General features: G+C 39.0%; 1 protein-coding gene across 1 annotated transcript; it reads right to left on the minus strand.

Moving 5' to 3' along the window:
* Nucleotides 1-17,507: 17,507 nt before the first annotated feature.
* On the minus strand, nt 17,508-20,594 carry LOC131079699 (pentatricopeptide repeat-containing protein At3g24000, mitochondrial). The gene is made up of 2 exons (XM_058017728.2): nt 20,197-20,594; nt 17,508-20,022 (listed from the first exon to the last, which is right to left on the minus strand). The coding sequence occupies exons 1-2, from the start codon at nt 20,360-20,362 to the stop codon at nt 18,125-18,127; spliced, it is 2,064 nt and encodes a 687-aa protein (XP_057873711.1). The 5' UTR covers nt 20,363-20,594; the 3' UTR covers nt 17,508-18,124.
* Between the last annotated feature and the right edge of the window lie 2,371 nt (nt 20,595-22,965).

Consider the following 22,965-nt stretch of genomic DNA (forward strand, 5'->3'; position numbering starts at 1 on the left):
CCATATCCATCCACTCAATCCATTTGTCTCCTATCCAAACAATATCTCCCCCCCTCCATCCATCCATCCTTTTACCAAGCCTTGGTTCTCCCTTGTCATTGGCTCCAGTCAATCAAATCCTATCCACCCCATCCTATCCAATTTCTAATCCAATCCTATCTCATCCAATCATATTCTCCATCTCTTCCAATTCAATCATTAATCTCGTCCCCAATCCAATCCTACTCAATCATCCATCCCCCTTTTCATCCTATCTAATCATTTTTCCTTCTTCCAATCCTATCCATCCATCAAATTGAGCTTTTCCCATCTACCTAAGCTTACACTGACTTGTGCCTAATTCAAGCACCTGTGCTAATCAAATCCAAGTGGCAATCCTCTCATCTGCAGACCTTGCACATCCAGCTTGTCTTTTGTCATCCACCAATCTATCCATCACCTTCCCATCGGGATGTATCCTTCCCTAGTCTGGCAGTTTATCCAAATCCATGTCCTACTCTTGGCAAGAGATGTCAGTTGGTTATGTGCATGTTGTTTGTAGGCTTGATCTTTTCACTTTAATGTTCATCTTGTGTCCCAGGACTATACTTACGCATGGCTTCCTTAATCTTCCTATATCTTGGTATTTCTTGGCTGGTGTATAATGGGGCATACTTTTCATGGCATGGTGTGTTTGAAGGTTTTCCTTGTACGAACCGACAACCCTACATTAGTGTTTATCAACACTTGCATGATTGTTTGCAAGGCATACATGTTTGACTGAGCATCAGTCCACACCTTGAATCTTCATATCATCATGGTTCCTATAATCAATGGTGTAGACTATCCATGGCAATATCAAACTAGGTTTTCTCTCTATACTTTCTCAACAAGAAATCCAATCCATTTATCATTTATTTATCTCATTACGTCTTTCATCATCTTCATCCTTTCATTACCTCGTCTTCTCATCCATTTCGAGAGCACACCCATGTTCTTCGAACCCGCATGTCCTCTCGAGGGGGCATGCAACTACTTCCTCATCATCCTTCCTCCTCATCATTCTTCCTCATCTTATGACTGGGGCGTCATGCTACTAGTCCTTATCCTTTTCTTCTACTATGTTCTATTCTTCTTTGATACAACATCATTTCACGGTGCTATATCAAAGAGGGGCAAAATGTAGACACCTAAAATTAATATTTAATTAATTTAAGCTTGTCAACAAAATTTAATTGATTTAATTGTGTTATCCTTATTCTTCTCAGTGTTAATTAAATCCAATTTAATTAATCTTGTCAAGTTATTGTCCAATAATTAATTTATCAATTTCTTCCAAAGTCCCTCGAATAATTATTTCCTCTAAACCCACTTAGTTAATTAATTTTAATTAATTAACCTAGTGATGTGATTCCTACAAATCACTTTTCTTAATCGCACTTAACATAATTAATTCTTCTAGAATCTCTCATAATCCCACTTATCATTATTCTCCAATTTTAAACTCCCACTCATGTCAGATCAACATTGAACCTCTCAAAGAAATTCAAATTTCTTTGAATCTCCCTATGCATCCTTTATTTTGAATTTTTTTAATTCCTCTCCCCTTTCCCTAAGGAATTTTATATTCCTCTTTATTCTCCCAAGGCATCCTTGATCCATGTCCACTATCTTGAATCAATATTAGCCCTTCATGATCAAATCAATCTTGGCCCTTCATTGGCCTCCTCCAATCTATAAATTTGAGTCTCTTTTCCTCACAAAGGAGTCTTCCATTCTTCTATCTTTATGTTTCTAATTTCTCCCCTCATCTCCCTCATCATATCTTTATCATTTTCTCATAGTCCTTTATCAAATCCTCAATCTTCATCCATCAATCCAAATCCTATCAAATCCTAATCTTGTTGAGCAAAGGAGAGCAATCCACATCCACATCAAGAAAGGAGCACATCAAGTGGGGGCATCAAAGGGGCACCTTCACTTCATCAAGCTCAATCCAAGGGAGAGGTGAAAGACAAGGTATAAATTTGGTTATTTGCATTTTTATTGTGTCTTGTTTGATTTCTTTGCATTCTAACCTCCTTTGTCCCTTCTCCGTCTTTTTCCCCTCTTCAACATTTTAACTTTTCATTTAATAAAGGCTACTTGGGAACTTGTTCCCATTGCAAGATATTATCTTTCCAAAACAAAATCCTTGAATCTGTTGAAGTTGTTGGAGAGAACTGAGATTGATCTTGACATTTCCACATAAGCCATGAGATAAACCAAAATTATTACACTACTAGAGAATTGCCAAATTTTCTAAAATCAAGTCATTTGCAAAGTTGGATGTTGACTATCAAAGCATGATGATTGATTGAAATTCAAATATGCCCTATTCATTATACTTCTCTATCCATGATGCATACATTTTCTCTAAAGACCATTGGAAAGAAAGTAATTTACCTAACCTTTCATTATGTATAATGTATTTTGCATCCCATATTATTGTAGTCTCTTTGATATAACTATCAAGACTTGTCTCTAGGGTAAATAACTCATCCAATGTGTTATTCAATAAATTTCCATCAATTTCTTCATTAACACATATGAATGAGGATAAAGTAGGCAACACTACACTAAATTCTCCCTTCTATTGACCCAATGACTTAGTTGTCCCATTACCATCTACAATAGATGGCACAATTCTTTTTCTCAAGGATAAGTGCACAAAGATGTGACACAATCAAGATGCTAGTTTTTGTTTTTGTCTCGAATTGTGCATTTGACAAGCGCCAAATGTCTTAGAATGACCAAGCCTCAAGCTTGGTCAATTCAAAACATTTGGCAAGCTCATTAAATGTGAAAAATGTATTTTTTCATTTGGCAAGCACAAAATTTGGCACTCGTCAAATATTATGTGTCAAAAAAATGACTTTTTCTCTCTCTCCCATTTTGATTAATGTTTCAAACTCAATATCCTAGAAAGAATATATACATGAAATATAACATTTAAGTCACATTTGAATATATATTTTTCCTTTCTTATACTTTAAGTTATAATTAATGTGTTTGAGAGTGGATTCAAATCTATAGGCATTATAATATAGGTTATAGATTTTAGAAGATCTTATTAATTTTTAGAATTAATCAACTTTTAGTAATCGCCAAGCTTTTATCAGTATTCTCTCTCTATCTCATTCTCTTTATCTCCCTTGAACTCTAGACCTATCTCTCTCTATCACTCTTCATTTGTCTCCTCTCTCTCTCTCTCTCTCTCTCTCTCTCTCTCTCTCTCTCTCTCTCTCTCTCTCTCTCTCTCTCTCTCTCTCTCTCTCTCTCTCTCTCTCTCTCTCTCTCTCTCTCTCTCTCTCTCTCTCTCTCTCTCCCCCCTCTTCTATCTCCCTCCCCTCTCTAGGTTATCACCTTTCCCTCCCTTTTATGAATTTAGGTAATAGGGTGTAGGATATAGGGTTTAGGGTATGGGATTGAGGGGACAAGATTGATGTTAAAGGGTTTAGGGTACATACGGTTGAGGTCATTGCTTGTATTGATCTCTCTCTCTCTCTCTCTCTCTCTCTCTCTCTAGGTCCCTCTCCCTTTCTTCCTCCCTCCCTTTCTATCTCCCCCTCCCTCCTTACCCCTATATCTCTCACTTCCCCACTCTCTCTTATTATCTCTCCCTCTCTTATTCCATCTATCTATTGTCTAAGTCATCACTTCTCCCACCCACTCTCTCTCCTCTCTCTAGGTTTCTCCCTTCCCCTCCACGTATCTACCTCTCCATCTATGTCTCTCTAGCCACCTCAATCTACACCCCCTCTATTTATCTAATTCCTCTCTCTCCCCATCTAGGTCTCTCTGTCTCCCCCTCTAGGTATCTCACCCATCCCCCCTTACCCCTCTCCCTTTATGAACTCTCCCCTTCTCTCTCTCCTCCTTCCCTAGGTCCCTCACTCCCTAAATATATACCCCCCCCTTAACCCTCTCCCTTTATGAACTCTCCCCTTCTCTCTCTCATCCTTCCCTAATCCCCTCACTCCATAAATATCTACCTCTCCCTCCATCCCTTCTTACTCCCCTCTCTATTTTTGTTCTTTTGTATCTCATCTTCTCCCCCTCTCCCCTCTCTAGGTCTTTACCTCTCCCTCCACTTTATATGGTATAGGGTTTAGGGAAATTAAATTGTTTAGCATATAGGTTTTAGAGAATAAGGTGGAGGGAGGAGGAGACCTAGAGAAGAAAGAGATGGAGAGGTGAGGGGAGAGAGAGAAGAGAATGATAGAGTTCATAAAGGGAGAGTGGTAAGAGGGGAGGGGGAGAGAGGTGAGAGAACTAGAGGGGGAGAGAGAGGTGAGATACCTAAAGGGGGGAGAGAGGTGAGAGACCTAGAGGGAGAGAGAGCGGGGGTGAGATAGATAGAGCGGATAGAAGATGAGAGAGGGGAGGGAGAGAGAACGGGATAAATAACAAAGAGAAAGAGAGGATCAAGGAAGGAGGGAAGGATAGATAGGTAGTAAGGGAGAAAGTGAGGGACTTGAAGAGGGGAGAGACAGAGAGAGAATAAAGTGTGAGAGATGAGTTGAGAGAGAGAGAGAGAGAGAGAGAGAGAGAGAGAGAGAGAGAGAGAGAGAGAGAGGTGGAGAGGGAGGGAAAGAACTAGAGAGGGGAGAGAGATATAGAGGTTAGAGACCTAGAGTCTAGGGAGAGAGAGAGAGAGAGAGAGAGAGAGAGAGAGAGAGAGAGAGAGAGGAGAGAGAGAGAGAGAGAGAGAGAGAGGTTGGTAATGAGATAGGGATGGAGAACTAGAGAGGTAAAGAGGGAGAGACCTAGAGAGGGGAAAGAGAGGGGGCGTGAAGGAGAGGTAGTGATCGAGAGAAGGGAGAGAAATGATAAGAGAGGGAGAGAGAAGAGAGAGGGAGGGAAGTAGGGATAGAGATTGGGTTGAAGAGGAAATGTGAGGTAGATAGGGAGATGGGGTGTGAGAGACCTAGAGAGGGGAGAGAAAGGTGAGAGAGATTATAGGGAGAGAGAAAGGGAAGTATCCTTAGAGAGGGAAGGAGGTAGGGAGATAGTGAAAGGCAAAACCTCAACTATCAATCATCAATCATAAACCCTAAACTTTAAGCCTTAATCAAAGTGGCAGAGAGAGAGACAAAGAGTAAGAGAATAGATCCAATGTAGAAAAAAACATGCTAGTATTATTTTGCGCTATAGTTATGTCAGTGCATTTTAATAACCCTATATCAATACCCTAAACCCTATAGGTAATTTGACCCTATACCCTATATCCTATACCTAGATGGGTAGAGAGAGGGGTGAGATAGATATAAGGAGATAGAGAAAGGTAGGTAATGAGGCATGGATGGAGAGATAAAGAGGTGGAGAGGAAGGGAGGGGGATATAGAGAGGGAGAGGGGAAGAAAGCAAGGGAGGGACCTAGAGATGGAAGGGAGGGAGGAGAGGAGAGATGGACAAAAAAGAGAGAGGAATAAGAAATGATGGAGGGAGAGGTAGACATGGAGGGAGTGAGAGGCCTATGGAGGGAGGAGATAAAGTGGTGAGTGGAGAGAGTTCATTAAGAGATAGGGTTAAGGAGGGGGAGAGGGAGGGATAGAACTGGAGAGGGGATATATAGATAGGTGAGAGGCCTAGAGGGGGAAATAGATGTTAGAGGCCTAGATTGGGAGAGAGAGAGGGGTGAGATATAAAAAGGAAGATAGAGATGGGTGGGTAATGTGACATTTATGGTGAGGTGGGGAGGTGGAGAGGGAGGGAGAAACCTAGAGAGAGAGGGGGGGGAGATAGATATGGGGGTAAGAGGGGAGAGGGAGATAGAGAGGGAGAGAGGAATATAGGGAGGGAGAGACCTAGAGAGGGGAGATATATGGAGAATGTGTGTGTGATAGAGAGAAAGAGAGAGGGGGGTTAAGGAGGGCGATAGAGATAGAGAGGGACGGGTAGAGGAATAGATAGAGATAAAAGAAAAAATAAAGAGAGGAGTAAGAAGGTATGGAGGGAGAGGTAGACATGGAGGGATTGAGAGACCTAGGGAAGGAGGAGATAGAGAGGTGAGGGGAGAGAAAGAAGAGAAGTAAATAGTTCATAAAGTGATAGGGGTAAGTGGGAAGGGTGAGAGAGAGAGAGAGAGAGAGAGAGAGCAGACAAATAGATAGGTGAGAGAATTGGAGGGGAAAAGAGAGGTGAGAGACCTAGATGGAGGAGGAGAGAGACAAAGAGGGGTAGAGATAGGTGGGTAATGAGACATGTTTGGTGAGGTAGAGATGTGGAGAGAGAGAGATGGGGTTGAGGGAGGTAGAGATAGAGAGGGAGAAAGGAATATAGGGAGGGATAAACCTAGAGAGAGGAGAGAGATGTGAGAGAGAGAAGAGAGGGAGAGATAGAGGAAGAGATACAGACACAAGAACAAAGAGAGAGAAAGGAGAGAAGGGATAGAGGGAGAGGAAGACATGGAGGGAGTAAGAGACCTAAGGAAGGAGGGGATGGAGAAGTGAGAGGAGAGAGAGAAGAGAAGGGGAGAGTTCATAAAGGGATAGGGGTAAGGGGAGAGGGAGAGAGTAGTGGAGAAGGAGGGAGAGCACTAGAGAGGGGACATATAGATAGGTGAGAGACCTAAGGGGAAGAGAAGTGAGAAACCTAGATGGGGAGAGAGAGGGGTGAGATGTAAAGAGTATAGACAAGTGGGTGATGAAACATGTATGGTGAGGTAGGGAGGTGGAGAGGGAGGGAGGGAAAACCTAGAGAGAGAGAGAGGTGACGACCTAGGCAATGTTGAGAGAGAATAAGAGTGAGTGGGGGAGGGAGATAGACATGGGGGTAAGAATGGAGGGGGAGATAGAGAGGGGGAGAGGAATAAATGGAGGGAAAGACCTAGAGAAGTGAGAGAGAGGTAATATTGAGGTGAGAAGGAGAGAATTATCAACACAGGAAATACCCTTAACCCTATGTACCCTAAGCCTTATACTATCAATCTTGTACCATATATCCTACACCCTATTCCTAAAAAGTTAAAACTTTAAACCCTAAACCATATATCATATAGAGAAAAGGGAAAGGTAATGACCTAGAGAGGTGAGGGAGGGAGTGATAAGAGGAGAGACAAAAAAACAAAGAGAGAGAGAGAGGAGTAATAAGGGATGGGAGGAAGTAGACATGGAGAGAGTGATGGACCTAGAGAAGGAAGGGGGAGAGAGAGAGAGAGAGAGAGAGAGAGAGAGAGAAATTTCATAAAAGGAAATGGGTAAGGGGGGATGGAGAGAGAGGTGGAGAGGGAGGAATAGAACTAGAGAGGGGATAGATAGAGAGGTGAGATACTTAGGTTAGAGAGAGGGGGTAGAGAGAGGTGGGTAAATAGAAAATGAATGGAGAGGTATAGAGGTGGAGAGATGGAGGGAGAAACCTAGAGAGGGAAGAGATAGATGGTGGGAGGGAGAGGTGACAACCTAGACAATGGAGAGAGAGTAGGGGAGGGATATAGATATGGAGGTAAGGAGGGAGGGGAGATAGAGAGGGAGAGAGGAAGAAAGAGAGAGACCTAGAGATGGTAGAGAGAGGTGAGAGAGAGAAGAGATGAGGGAGAGGAAGAGATAGAGAGAAGTATAAATATGGGCAATACCCTCAACCCTATGTACCCTAAACCTTGTATCATCATTCTTGTACCCTCAACCCTATACTTGATACCATCAAGCATATAACCTAATCCCTATACCCTACACCAAATGTTGTAAACCCTATATGTAAGAGAGGAAGAGGTGATGATCAAGAGAGGAGGCAAGGAGATAAATTGTGAGTGATCTAAGAAAAAAGAGAAAGAGAGGGCTACGGAGAGAGGTAGGAGAGGTATAAAGGGAGTGACTAAGAGACCTGGAGAGGAGAAAGGTAGAGAGGTGAGGGAGAGAGATTTCACAAAGAGAGAAAAAGGGGTAACTAGGGAGAGAAGTGGCGAGGGAGGGAAAGAACTATAGAGGTGAGAGATAGAGAGGTGAGAGACCTAGAGCCCAGGGAGAGGGGTGAGAGACCTAGGGGACATATATAGAGGTGAGAGACCTAGGGGACATAGATAGAGGTGAGAGAGATAGAGGGGAGAGAGAGGTGGGTAATGAGATAGGGAGGGAGAGGTAGTGAGGTAAAGAGGGAGGGAGGGAGAGACCTAGAGATGGGGGGAGAGAGGGTGGGAGGGATAGGTAGTGATCAAGAGAATGGAGAGAAGGGAGAGAAACAATAAGAGAGAAAGATAGAAGAAGAGAAGGGAGGCAGGGGTAGGGATGGGGGTAAGGAGGGAAGGTGAGGTAGAGAGGGAGAGAGGGTGGGAGATACCTAGAGAGGTGAGAGAGAGAGAAGAGAGGGAGAGAGATAGGTCTAGAGTTTGGGAAGATAAAGAGACTAAGATAGAGATAGCGAGAAAATATCAATAGGAGCATGTTGCTTACTAAAATTTGACTAAGTTGAAAACTTATATGATCTTCTAAAACCTATAATCTATATTAATAACTCCTAGAGATCTGAAAAGACTCTTAAACATCTTACTAATATATACATGAAATATAACTTAAAGTATCAGAAAGGAAAAAGAAGTGAAATATACATGTCTTTTTTCTTTCTTATACTTAAATGTTATATTTCATGTATATATTCTTGTTGGTATATTGTGTTTGACTCAAGTTTGAAACATTTAATCACACACACACACACACAAAGAGAGAGAGAGAGAGAGAGAGAGAGAGAGAGAGAGAGAGAGAGAGAGAGAGAATTTTCCATTACAGAACATTTGGTGAGCATTGAATTTGACGCTCACCAAATGTGAAAAATGGAATAATTTGGTGCTTGCCAAATATTTTGCATTTGAAAATACCAACCCTTCCAATCCAATGGGTTGGATGACCATTTCATGCCAAAGATGTGTTTTTTTGAAAAGAGAGAAAAATTTCACACATTTTTGGTTGTGCTCTCCATCATGTTTGCATGTGTTTCAATGCAAATTTACAAAAATACCACAATGATGTTAAGTTTTATCTTAGCTATCTAAGCATATAATTTTTTATATTTTGATTATGTTAAAGTTGTCATCTTTAATTTCTTTTGTAAGTGTGTTCGTTTTTTTTTTCCAAAACCAACATGTGGTATTTTGGGTATAGTTTTTAACTAGTCCATTGAATTTTGAAACATATTAGATTTTAGAAACTAGACTCCATTCTACATGTATTGAAATTTAATTTTTGATTTTCAATTAATTGTCAAAAAAATTAGGGGGGAGCATGCTCAAATTTCTATTTTTCAGGATGTCTCCACTTCAAAAGTCAGTAAAAAATCATATATTCATTAAAAAAAATAGCCAAAAATATCAAGCATAAACTATGGTATTAACTAATTTATCACTGGAGCTATTTTTGAAATTCTACAAAAAATTTAACATTTTAGGGGGGATACAATAGATGTTATGTTATGTTTTTTTATTAAAAGCATAACCACTTTGTGTGGCCCCCCTTTTTGAAACCCTTAATCTCCGCCATTTTTAAGAAAAAATAGTAGTTTAGAAAGTAGATTCAAAGAACTACAATTTTTGTTCATGTTGCATCTTCAAATTTTAAGCATAACTATCTTCAATTTCTCATCAAAGGTCAAAATTTGCTAATTTTAGAAAAAAAAAACAGACATCTTAAGACTCCCTTTTTGTGTCACATCTTTGTGCACCTACCCTCTACATTTTCCAGCATCTATAATTTATCTTTTAGTTTTTTGTCCAACTTTTACATGTATGCAACAACTTCCACAAGTATAATTAGCATGTCATTAGTTGTTATAATATCATTGGGAACTTTTGAATCAAAATTTGCACATTTTTAAACCTACTTCATGACTGTAGACTTCAAAGTCCACTTATAGACAAAGTAGAAACAATCAGACATTAGCACTTGAAGGTGGTGGTTGGAATGTTTTCATTTGGTTTAGATCAACAACTACCTTCATATGTTTCTCATGCAACTTATCAAAATCTACCTACAATTTATTTGTTGCTGCTTCACTAAACAAGGTTATATTTACTGCAAGGGATGCACCTTGGGGAAAGTAGTGTCCAATAATCTCTTAACAATGAAATTTTCAAGTCCTAAATTTTCAAGTCCTAAATATTCTATCAACTACCTCATTCAATGTCAAACAATTCCTAATTACATCCTCTTAATATAAATTCTCACCAAGGAATCTAGTCCTCGTGATTCTCAATTTGACTTGGTTTATGAACCCTTCTAGATGAAAGATCCTTGTAGGCTCCAATCCCATTTTATAAAACAACAAAATTGAATAGGTATTGTAGTGTCATAAAATTGTGTCTCCTACAATTTTAACCACATTTGAAGTCATCACTTTGGCGACGACACCCTCCATTCTGACCTGGACCTCTTTCTGCATGTTCGCCTCATTGACCCCTTTCTGTTTGAGCCCTGAGCTAGCCTCAGGACATTGTCTAGGCCCCAAGATAGGGTAGGACAGGGGCATAGCACCCCTGTCCCCCTTGAACAAGGGCATGGAACCCTTGTCCCACCCTCTTAGAGTGGCCCTAAGATAGGTCCCCTCGACCCTATCTGCACTTCGGGATCCCAAATCTCCCAATGTCGGCCTTTGGTGAGATGAATTAATCTTCTAAGGCATGTATAAAAGGGAGTTGGTTTTCTCATGTGTGGGAGGCGAAATTCAAGTGAAGGGGTGATAAGAAAGCATAGGCAAAAATATACATGATCAAACATTCAAGCATTCAAGTCTTCTTCATTCATCCATAGGAACAATATTACAACATTCATTTGCAAGCATGTGTGTGTTAGGGTTTTGTCATGTTACATTCCATTTCATGCAACACTTGTGATTACATCCAAGAAGCAAAGCAATCATCATCAACAAGTTGCATATCTATAAGGTATACATTTCCATTGCTTACATTCAAGCATTTGCAATTACTTTCTTTCAAGGTTGATTCCTCAATCAAGGTTTGACTGAGGCAAACCCCTATCCACAACCCTTCTCCCTCTCTTTTTTGTGTGTAGGTTGTAGGTGTGTCGTTGTAATTGCAGGTTTGGACTTCATTTGCAGAGACGAAAGAACCCCTTTTGTTTCATGGATTTTGTGGAGAACCATGTACATTGTTGCCACGGTCTCAACGACTTTTCTCCAAATTTGCAGGGCAAAAACTCAAATCCGAAGTTACAACATGATCCCGAACTAGTAGCTCCTCATTTCACTCATTTTCTCTCCTTGTTCCACATAGTCAACAAGTCAACTTTTTCATTTACAAAAGAGGGTAAATCACACTTCAACCCTTGCAATCCACTTGGAATTCACATCCTTGTTTCCCTTGGATCTGGATCTAGTGGAGTCAATCCCCTCTTTTGAATGTAAAGTTCCTCTAAGTGAAAATCATCCTAGTGACTTTCTTTCTCTCTCCTACATGGGGAGTCACTAGGGTCCAATTTTCCACTTTACATTTTGGTGAACCCAACGTCTTACACATTAATTCTGATTAATTGCTATTTCAATTTCAAATTTTCATTTCCAAGTTTGATCTATTTGCAAATTTTAGAGGTTAATTGCCTAAAAACCGTAATTTTTCATTTTGAGAAAATTAAGCTTGTGAAATGTAAAATTTTAATTACTTGTTTCAGATCTGATTTCTATTTCAAAATTGCAATTCAAATCTGTCCCTTTATTCTGAAAATTTAGTGGTTAAATCATAAAACCCTAATTTTTAAGATTCTTCTATTTTTGACCTTTGACTGCACGTTTGACCAATCTAGACATCTCCAAATCGATTGTTGTTTTGGATTCCGCATTAAAATCATAATTTCTATCATCCTTGAAAATTTCAAAAAAAGTTGGTCGGACCGTGTGCACTTTTGCCACGGTCTTCGGCTTTTTCCCGAAATTTCGGGAGACGGAATTGACTGTATTTTTCTACTCAAATCCAAAAAATCGACGTACTTTAACAATTTTAACACTCTTTAAGGTCAAACACAAATTCAAAGTTCATCACATTCAAATCTTATATTGATTTTCATAAGAGGTCCTAATTTTGGATCTGCTTTTCCAGCAAATTCAAATTTTAATTAAGAAACTTTCAATGGCAATTAATAAATTGGATTTACTTGCTCTTTCGCATATGAATACATTGTTTTTTTTGCATATATTTACTATAATCATGTGTCGGATAAGAATTTATTTCATTTTTTGTTGCTTCTCTTTATTCATAGTGCTTGGTCATATTGTGTTGTTAGGATTTCAAAATTATTTTCTTTTTAATTAGATCTCAAAGCTTTCATGTATCATAAATGTTGCATTATGGTGATGTTGTTAACAAAATGCATTTCCTATGTTAATCACCTTAAAGCTTTTGTAGATACTAAATCGAGAGATCCTAACCTTTATACCTCTCCTAAGGTATCTTGTGTGTATGAGATAAGACCTAATGCTTTAACCAATGATCTCTCTAAAAAAAATAAAGCATTGGAAAGTAACATGGATTCATCTTCTTCTTCTACACATACCCTTGAGCAAGGGGGGGCAAAATCAAAACATCAACATTCTTACTTCTTTAGATCCTTCTTATTCTTCTAAGACCTATCTTCAACATCAAAGTATATGTAGGGAGGATGATGTCATGCATTTTATGCATGACCTTCCCCCTCGCATATAAATAACTAAAAAATGAGCCTTTAGATGACGAAGATGTTCCTCCTCAATCTTCCAAAAAGGATAAGCTTGATAAAAGAAAGAAGATTGTCATTTCACATGATACTCCTTCATCTACAAATCTTTTTCTGCCTCTTTACACATCAAATTTCAAAGAAATTCATGATCTTGTTCCTCCATCTAGTCAATTGCAACATTCTTATAGTCGTGGCTTTCATATAATTACAAAACAAGGTTTTAAAGGACAATGAATTGGGAAATTTGAGCATGGAATTCGTGTCCCTTAAATCCCCCTACACAAACTACTACAAAAGGCCTAGGAAGTGGTACCCCTCTTTCTACGGATGACCTCTTTCGACTCAAAACTTTAAAGATTACCTTCAAAGACAACAAATCAAGAGAGCTTGCAAGAATGCTTCTTCTTCAAAACGTCCTTTTTGTTCATTTCATCAACCCCATGACCATAATGCTGACAATTGCCCTGACTTTCAAAAATCTATTCAAGATGGCATAGATAGTGGCAAAATTAGAATTATGGGTAATCAACCTTCCTCTCCTAACAAACCCTCTCCTTTATGTCAAGATGATATTTACCATCCTGACAGATTAGCTGCAAGAATCTATTGGAGATTGAAATATGACAAGAACATTTCCTTTCCTATTCAAAATAAAAACAAAAATCTTAAGCAAGTGAAAGGTATTGAATCTTGCACTTTTCATGATTCATATTCACATTCTCTTGGAAAATGTTATGTATTTAAGAAATTTGTTCAACTGCAATATGATCTTGCACAAATTTGTCTCACAACAGATCTAGTTGTATTTCTTGGTAAAAACATAGTGCCTTAGTACTTATTTTTCCTTCATGTTTCTCTTCACCCTATGTCATAACTAACCCATTTAATAGGGGGCTCTTTATCATTTATGGTGGTATTGTTTCCATTTTGCATACTTTGGGGCAGCAACATGAAGTCTATTTTCCTTCTTCTTTATATACATTTATCTCTATCTTTGTGCATTATTCATTATTAGATCTCTTTTCTTGCATAGAGTTATTCTTATGTGAGCACATAAGTGTTCTTTGGTTTCTCTCTTTGCTTGGAGAGGGGCATCTTTAATGAGTATTGCACTTCTTCTCTTTCCTTCATTCTCTTGGAAATCTTACCTCTTCTATGATTTTGATTATTCGCAAGTATGATATGCTCCTTAGCAGGGAATGATCTCTTGAGAAGTATGTATCCCTTCCTTGAAAGGATTTGTTCCACTAGGAAGGCATATCACTTGAAAATAATCACCATCAGAAAATGTGTAATGTTTCTCCTTGTTCTCCTCACTTGGGGGGCAAGGATTTTCACTCCTTTCCCTTTCTTTCTTTCTCATGTATTATTATTTGCTTTAGGGGCTGCATTTTTCATATGTGATTATCATTTCTTACAATGGTATGCTTTTATGATTAATCCCCCTTGGGGAATATGTGATGCTTTTTTCTCTCTTCCTTTCGAAGATTACCACTTCTTGAGACATGTATTTTACATTTACTGATGTCTTTCATTTACTCATGTTCAATTCTCTCTAGAAGATTGTGTAAGCTCTTCTCATTGTCCCTTAGCTTGGGGGGCAATGATCCCCCCCTCTCTCTCTTTCTCTAGGGATCCACTTTGCCCTATTAAGTGGATGATGTGAGTTATATTACTTGATGTCATTCCTTGTGCATAGTTGTTGGTTATTGGCTCAAGGATTCTCTCTTATACAAGAGGTGTTAGTCCTTGACTATGACCTCTTTTACACTTGGTAATGTACATCTATGATAAATTCACCCATCCCTCTGGGGGCTAAAAGTGAGTCATCCCTCATCAAGAATCCCTTTCACCTAGAAATAGGAGAAAGGATTGCATTCTTGTTCTTTCCTTTTCTTGTTCTAGAAGATGTTATATTTGTCTACGACAACTCCTCTTGGGGGTAGATGCCTTTTGAACAAAGATCTCTTCTCCTCCAAGGATCTCCTTCACACTTGCGGCAAGATATCTCTTTTTCAACTATCTTATCCTTGCTTGAAGAGTATTCCCTCTCTTGTTTCGATTTACGACATTGTTGCATAGTGGATATCTTCTTTGTGACGAAGGTAGGTATCCTTGTTCTACTTTCCTTAAGATATCAGCATCTACCTATGTTGACATCTTAAGGGGGGGGCACCCACACTGCTCCTTTGTACTATACTTCTCTCATGCATTGTACAGTGCAACATTCTTGGAACCAGAGGGCAGCCTCTTAGAGAAAGATGTCATCACTTTCCTCTTATACATTGAGTCATTCTCAAAACCAGAGCACAGACTCTTAGAGCGAGATGTCTTCACTTCTTCTTGTCTTATACAGTGAGTCATTCTCAGAACCAGAGCACAGACTCTTAGAGCGAGATGACACCACTTTTCTCTTATGCAGGGTGATTATTCTCGGAACCAAAGCATAGACTCTTAGAGCGAGATATCACACATTTCTTGACACTTGTATTATACATTCCATAACAGGTTGTAGCATACTCGGGCATGGACTCCTATGAGGCGCTTCGAACCTCACTTGCAAACACGTGCATGAGGTTGAGTGGAACTAATGACGCTCTCACTCTCCTCCCTTACATGGATCACCCAAACAGGCTCTAGGGGCTAGATTTCCATGTCCTTTGCATGGATCACCTAGTTTTAGGGGCGAGATGTCCATGGTTTCTCTCTTGTTCGCCTTTCTTTTCATGGATCACCAAAGTGTGTATTCATGTTCTCTCTCTTCTTCCTCTCATGAACTCATAGTTTTACTATTGATGGTTCATGGATGATATCATCTTTTGCTCTTTTATGTGATCGTTTGTGTTAATGAGGTGGCATTAGTCTTTGTGTTTCAATTAGTTGTTGAGACATTTGGATATTGAGGTCTCTTCGGCTAGTTGGTTTGCGGTCTTGTGTCTTGTCTTCGTTGTGTGTCTTTTGTGCTTGGTCTTGTTCTTGTTTGTCGTGTTCCTCTTTTGTTTTGTGTGCTCTTGCATATGTTTGAGTGAGTTAAGATCCTATGATTGGGTGCTTTTGTTCCTCAAGATTAGTGACATCTTATACTCCTTGTGGTATTGCTCTGCATCTCTCATCTTCATCTTATACCCCTTCCTGTTTGAGCCCTAAGATAGCCTCAGGACCCTGTCTGGGCCCCAAGATAGGGTGGGATAGGGGCGCCCCTGTCCCACCCTCTTAGGGTGGCCCGGAGATAGGTCCCCCCGGGCTTATCTGCACTTCGGGGTCCCAAATCTCCCCGATGTCGACCTTTGATGGGATGAATTAATCTTCTGAGGCATGTATAAAAGGGAGTTGGTTTTCTCATTTGTGGGAGGCGAAATTCAAGCGAAGGGATGGTAAGCAAGCATAGGCGAAAATATACATGATCAAGCATTCAAGCATTCAAGTCTTCTTCATTCATCCATATGAGCAATATTACAACATTCATTTGCAAGCATGTGTGTGTGTTAGGGTTTTGTCATGTTACATGTCATTTCATGCAACACTGGTGATTACATCCAAGAAGCAAAGCAATCATCATCAACAAGTTGCAGATCTACAAGGTATACATTTCCATTGTTTACATTCAAGCATTCGCAATTACTTTCTTTCAAGGTTGATTCCTCAACCGGGTTTGATTGAGGCAAACCCCTATCCACAACCTTTATCCCTCTCTTTTATGTGTGTAGGTTGTAGGTGCGCCGCTATAATTGCAAGCTTGGGCTTCATTTGCAGAGATGGAAGAACCCCTTTCGTTTCGTGGATTTTGTGGAAGACCATGTACATTGTCGCCACAGTCCCGACAACTTTTCTCCAAATTTGCAGGGCGGATCCGTATCAGTTTAATTAACTCAGATCCAAAGTTACAGTGCAATCCTGAACCAGTAGCTCCTCATTTCACTCATTTTCTCTCTTTGTTCCACATAGTCAACAAGTCAACTTTCTCATTTACAAAAGAGGGTAAATCACACTTCAACCCTTCCACTTGGAATTCACATCCTTGCTTCCCTTGGATCTGGATCTAGTGGAGTCAAGCCCCTCTTTTGAATGTAAAGTTCCTCCAAGTGAAAATCATCCTAGTGACTTCCTTTCTCTCTCCTATGTGGGGAGTCACTAGGGTCCAATTTTCCACTTTATAGGTATGTTCCAACCCTTCCTTATTTTGGGCAATAAAATCAATTAATTTTGTAGAAATAAGGAATAAAGACCCCTTCTTTTGACTTCTCAAATGAGCCTTCTCAGAATCATTTAATTGCCAAATAATCTCCAAATATGCCAATATTTTTGGAACATGTTTTGTCAAAATGTGTGGGCTTGCCTTGTAACCATATGCCCTTATAGGTGTGGTGTTGTTATGAAGATACCAATCTCCCCAATTATGTTGGATTCCCAAATCAAGTACTCTCTCCTTTGGTGTAAGAATATCTATGATTTTCTTGTGTAATCTGACTTCTTCCTCTCCTAAGAAATTCAAAACTCTCTTCACAAAACAATCTTCAAAAATCACATAATTTTGTTAGAAAAGAAGGTTTTAAAAAAAAAACCAAAGCATTAGCCATTCCCTTAATCTTTTACCTCTACAAAATTTAGAAAGCAAAGAAAGACCAAAACGTGATCACATAAATATCCCTGCCAGATGCAGGAACTAACAAACAAAAGACATGAATTAAGCTTGGGCTAGTAGGGCAATCAAAATTACCCTTTATTTTTCATCTTACTCTGGGATTACACATGATTATTTATATCTTTTTAAATTTTGTGAATGATTCACTAATTCTTTACAGAGACAATTCATTTTTGGAGGAGATTAAAAACAAGTGAATGAATAGCCAAGATTGATCTGTGCACAGCTACAATTTCTAGATCAAGCTTTGTGCTGAGCATATATAAATTTGCATACATGAAATTCAGTTCCAAATGGCAAACCTGATGTAAGCACAGAGATAATGAAGCGCTGTACAAAATGACAAAGAGTTGGAATGAATAACTATCAAGATATGTTCTCCATGTCATCTCCGCGCACGGAATCAATTGTAAGCCTTTGTCTCACATTTATTTGAATTGACAAACATCTGTTGGTCAAGCATTCTCCCAGTTCCTTCAAGGGTTCCTCTACTTTTCTTTTTCCTATTTTCTGCCTTTTACTCTAGCTTTTCGATCCAGAGATTGCAGGTTTCCAGAAAACAGTTCAATTTTTTGACACCTTTGTGCTATCATAAAACAGTACTTCAATAAATATCAAATATCAGAATATAAAGGCAGTGATGCACATTGGATCATGGACGTCTGATTTTATCAATTTAACAGCATGGTCTACGTCTCCAAACAGACGAAAACTACTTGTTAGAAACTGCAAATAATGACTGTTCCCTTCTATATCACTGCAAACCTGATATGGTGCAAGTCTCATTTTTTACAGGTTGTTTTCCTTTGCATCACCAATAATCTCCACACGAACACTTTCCTTGTTTAAAATGATGAAACCGATTTACATCTCTCACAACAATTTCTCTTGCAACAATGTTGGAGATAAACTTGGTTGCAGTGTGGCACTCAACACATACTCGAAGGTTTTTGACGATCCTAATAGTTGTTCTAGGGGGTGTGTTTAACAATCCAAACGCAATTGCCAGCTTCTCACTATGGTGGCATACGAAGAATTCTTTTTCCTCCTCCTCCACATCATTCAATACATGTGTCGAATCTGGAAAATACCCTGCTACCTTCATCTCCCAAGACAAACTCTCCAACTTTTCATAGATCTCCTGTGTTTGTGGGTGTGATCTGTCTCCTGCACAAAAAACATGTATCATCTTGTGGTCTTCAATCCAACTACATCCAGGTATCTTTTTAATTCCTCTATCTTTCATCAAACTCCTCACTATTTGAGCATCACCCCACCTGCCCACTTCTACATACATGTTTGACAGAAGAACATAAGTTGCAGCATTGTCAGGATACATCTCAAAGAGAAGTTTTGCTGCAAATGCTCCTAACCTTATATTATTATGTGGTCGACAGGCATCAAGCAAACATGTCCACACAACCACCTCGGGTTTAACTGGCATCTTGATGATAAAGTTAAAAGTTTCCTCAAGATAGCCAGCACGACCAAGAAGGTCAGCCATGCACACATAATGATCAATGGTGGGCATAATGCAATGGAACTCGCTCATGCCATTGAAGTATTTGCATCCCTCTTCCACTAAGCCTGCATAGGTGCATGCTAATAAAACACAAGCGAAGGTTACATCGTTAGGGTTTGTTCCAGAGTGCTTTATCAGTTCAAAGATTTTCAGAGCGTCGCTGCAAAAGCCATTTTGTGCATATCCTGCAATCAGAGCATTCCATGAGATCACATTTCTTTGAGGGATTTCATCAAACAGTTCGCGTGCCTTGTGTATGCTTCCACACTTAGCGTACATGTCTACCACAGCACTTGCAACTACCACATTTGAATAAAATCCACTTTCAATTATGCTTTGATGGATGTCCATGCCCTGTTCCAAAGCTCCCATTTTGGCACAGGCTGGAAGGATGCTAGCAAAGGTTGTGGGGTTTGGCTTTACACCTGCCAACTGCATTTGCTTAAAAGTTTCCAAAGCCTTTTCATTAAAACCATTCTGTGCATATCCTGCAATCATTGCCGTCCACGAAACCACATCTCTTTCAAGCATTTTGTCAAAGAGTTCACGCGCTTTACCTATGCTTCCACATTTTGCATACATGTCTACGAGGGCACTTGCAACCACAACATCTGATGAAAATCCACATTCAATTATTCTTTGATGGATGTCCATCCCCACTTCCAAATCTCCCATTTTGGCACAGGCTGGTAGGATGCTGGCAAAGGTTGTGGTGTTCGGCTTCAAACCTGCCAAATGCATTTCCTTAAAGGCCTCCAAGGCATTTTCAAACAACCCATTTTGTGAATATCCTGCAACCATGGCACTCCATGAGATGACATCTGGGCGAGGCATTTCTTTGACAAGTCTCAAAGCCTCATCCAGAGCACCACATTGTGCATACCCTGCAATCATGGTATTCCACGAAACCACATTCTTTTCAGACATTATGTCAAACAGATCACGTGCCTTTTGTATGCTTCCACATTTTGCATACATATCTAGCAGTGCATTCTCAACAACAACCTCTGACAAAAATCCTCTTTCAATTATGCTTTGATGTATATCCATACCCTGTGCCAAATTTCTCAGTTTGGCACAGGCTGGGAGTATAGTGGCAAAGGTGAACTGATTGGGTTCAATGCCTGTTCGTTGCATTTGGTGAAACAATTTGAATGCCTCCTGAGGAAAGCCATATCTTCTGTAAGCTGCAATTATGATATTCCATGAGAAGCTGTCTCGCTCCTTCATATCGTCAAAAACTTTACGAGCATCTTCCAAACTACCGCAATTGACGTACATGCTGATAAGTTTATTTTGAACAAATGTGTTGGCAGCAAATGCAAGTCGCTTGTGATTGATGAGAGAGTGGATTTGCTTACCTTGTAAAAGCCCATTCCTGGCAATACAGATCTGCAACAGTAAAAGATTTGTGCAAGAGTTGATTAGGGTATCCTTTATAGCAAGCAGAATCTGTAACGCCTCTTTCAACCGACCGTCTCTACACGATGCTCTCAGAATGAGATTAGCGGTGGATGGAATTGGCATTTGGTTAATCTTAAATTTCAGTTCCCATTTTGTTTTAAATGGGTTACTGTCATTCCCTGGGTGTAAAATTTATTGAGGAATCACCAACATGTCTGGAACATGTGAAAAATAATATATAAGCCATTCTTGTCTACTGCTGTAGCACATTATCATTCAATCTACTTCTCCCACAATAGCAACGAAACAACTGACTGTCTAGAGGTTTTTATGCTCTCTAATCTGTCAATAACAATGAGGAAAGTGGGTGTTCAAACAGAAAAATCTTATATACCTTAGGGGAAGAGCATACTAGTCGTTATAGTTAATTTGGCCTACTTAAACTTTTAAACAATATATGAATTTGTTTTTTTGGTCTTTATATGTAACTTAATTGATTATAGTTATGTCTTATTGGGTAGTTACGATGAATGCTATGGGATACATTTTACACACAAGAGTCAAAAAATGGCCATTTCAAAGTGTCATTCAAAACATATTTTATGTTATCCTATTACCCATTTGCTTGACAACCCACAAAAATCGCACAATAGATCCAATAGTTATGCAAAATGCCCTAATAATCATACACTATTGGTACCAATAAAGTTGAACAATTGATCTAATTAATAACTCTTTTTTTTGAGAAAATGAGTAGTTATTGGCTGACTAGATGATTTTTTTAGTGGACTTTTAATTAGCGAAATTCAATGAATGATAATTGAAACATGAGGAGTAACTCATGCTCTTCACTTAATAACTTGCTTATAATTGCCTTGATAAATTGCTCCAAAAATGCTTATTTTGTTGCTCTTTATCCTTGTTTGCTAGTGAAAGAGGAACAAAATCTCTTATTATAAGCATAATATATATAAATAAATAATATAAATATTCTCAATTTATTTTACATTTAAATATTTAGTTAGAAGTATTGTGATTGATGATAGAATATAATTCACTAGTTATGGAGGGATGTTAGTAATTGTAAGATGAATGTTAGTAATTGATTTCATGAGTATGGATTGGCTTTTGTCTTATAGATTTGATCTATAGTTATGGATATGTTGTTTGTAAATTTTAAAATGTTTTTGTAAACGCTAACTCAACAATAAAATCAATACAAAAACACATTTAAATCCTATTTTTAGAGAAATATAGGTAAAGTACACCGAAGATATTATATTTGTACATTATTCCATTTAAAAAAATATTATATTATTATATTTCTATTAAACATAAAAAAATCTTTTAAGACTACATTATTTCTAATCTATCATTATACTACTATTTTATACGATATTGATTAATGATGGAGAATCTCATGAGAAGATTCTGTAGTAACCCACCAAAATTAACTCAACAAAATTGAGCATTCTTTTTCCTTTTTTTGTTTAATTTAATCATTGTGTTTGATTCAATCGCATACTTTGGGCATCCATCCATTTGGATTAGGCATTCATCCATCCGGGATGAGCATCTAACCATACGAGTTAGGCATTTGTCCATACGGGACATAAGATTTCATCTATCCAATACGGGATAGGCATCTACCCATACGCGGTAGGCATCTATCCAATCAGGATAGGCATCTATCCAATCAGGATAGGCATCTACCCATGCGGGGTAGGCATCTATCCAATCGAGATAGGAGGTGCTCTGGCCAGAGACTTAGACTCATCGGGACCATTCGGGTCCTAAGCCACTCGCTAAGTACTACACTCTTCTAACATAAGTGCACGAGGTCGTCGTCCTTAGGAGTAATTAAATAACATAATACAAGCTTGAATTCCGCCTCAGAATTCGGCTTAAAGCCTCGAGAAGTCAAGCGAATCCATACGAGATTCCTTCCCAGTATGCATTGAATTACTTTTTCCCATTTTAATTATCTTTCAAATTAGGATTCTATTCAATCCTTCTATACCAAGCCTAGACCCCACCCACGAATGCCTGAGTATGAGGGACAACTCCGTCCCAAAACTGCATACATACCCGCTTCGGCACGGGATCAAGGTGTAAAGTATGTAGTTCTATTTTCTACTCTATGGTTTGATGTAAACTGATTAGTGGGTACGCAACCTTTTCTAGGGTCAATGTCCCAAACAGTTTCTCTGCGGTTGCTACCCACGGTGGTAGCGCTTAAGCAAAGGCTCAAGATGGCCTATTGCTTGTGGCCTAAAACACTAGATCCTAAATCTTAACGTAAGCGTCACCCTTGACCAATTGTCAATCGACAACAATTCTTCGAGATTAAATCAATTTTATAAAAGCATTTCACTCATCATCCCTATAGGGGTTTACTATAGTTTAACTCAGTGAATGAAAGATCGTTTTAGAATTATCTTATTAAATTATCGATCCAAGGGGGATTACCCGCCCCTTGGATTTTAACTTCCAAGTGTCCCTTATTACTCCCCGGCGATTTATAGGGACGATGCCACAGACATCGTTGATGTAGCTTTATTAGGCGTTAAGTGTAGTAGTTCAACACGACGACATTACCTGTAAGCATGACCCAGAGGCACTGTATATACCGAACGCTACTAGGTTTTGGTTTTCCAACTTCCTTTATTTAATTTTCTAACTTATGATAAACATCATGCTTGAAAAATAATTATGAATTTAGACAT

Source organism: Cryptomeria japonica, chromosome 9, assembly GCF_030272615.1.
Source record: "Cryptomeria japonica chromosome 9, Sugi_1.0, whole genome shotgun sequence".
Classification (NCBI taxonomy): Eukaryota; Viridiplantae; Streptophyta; class Pinopsida; order Cupressales; family Cupressaceae; genus Cryptomeria; species Cryptomeria japonica.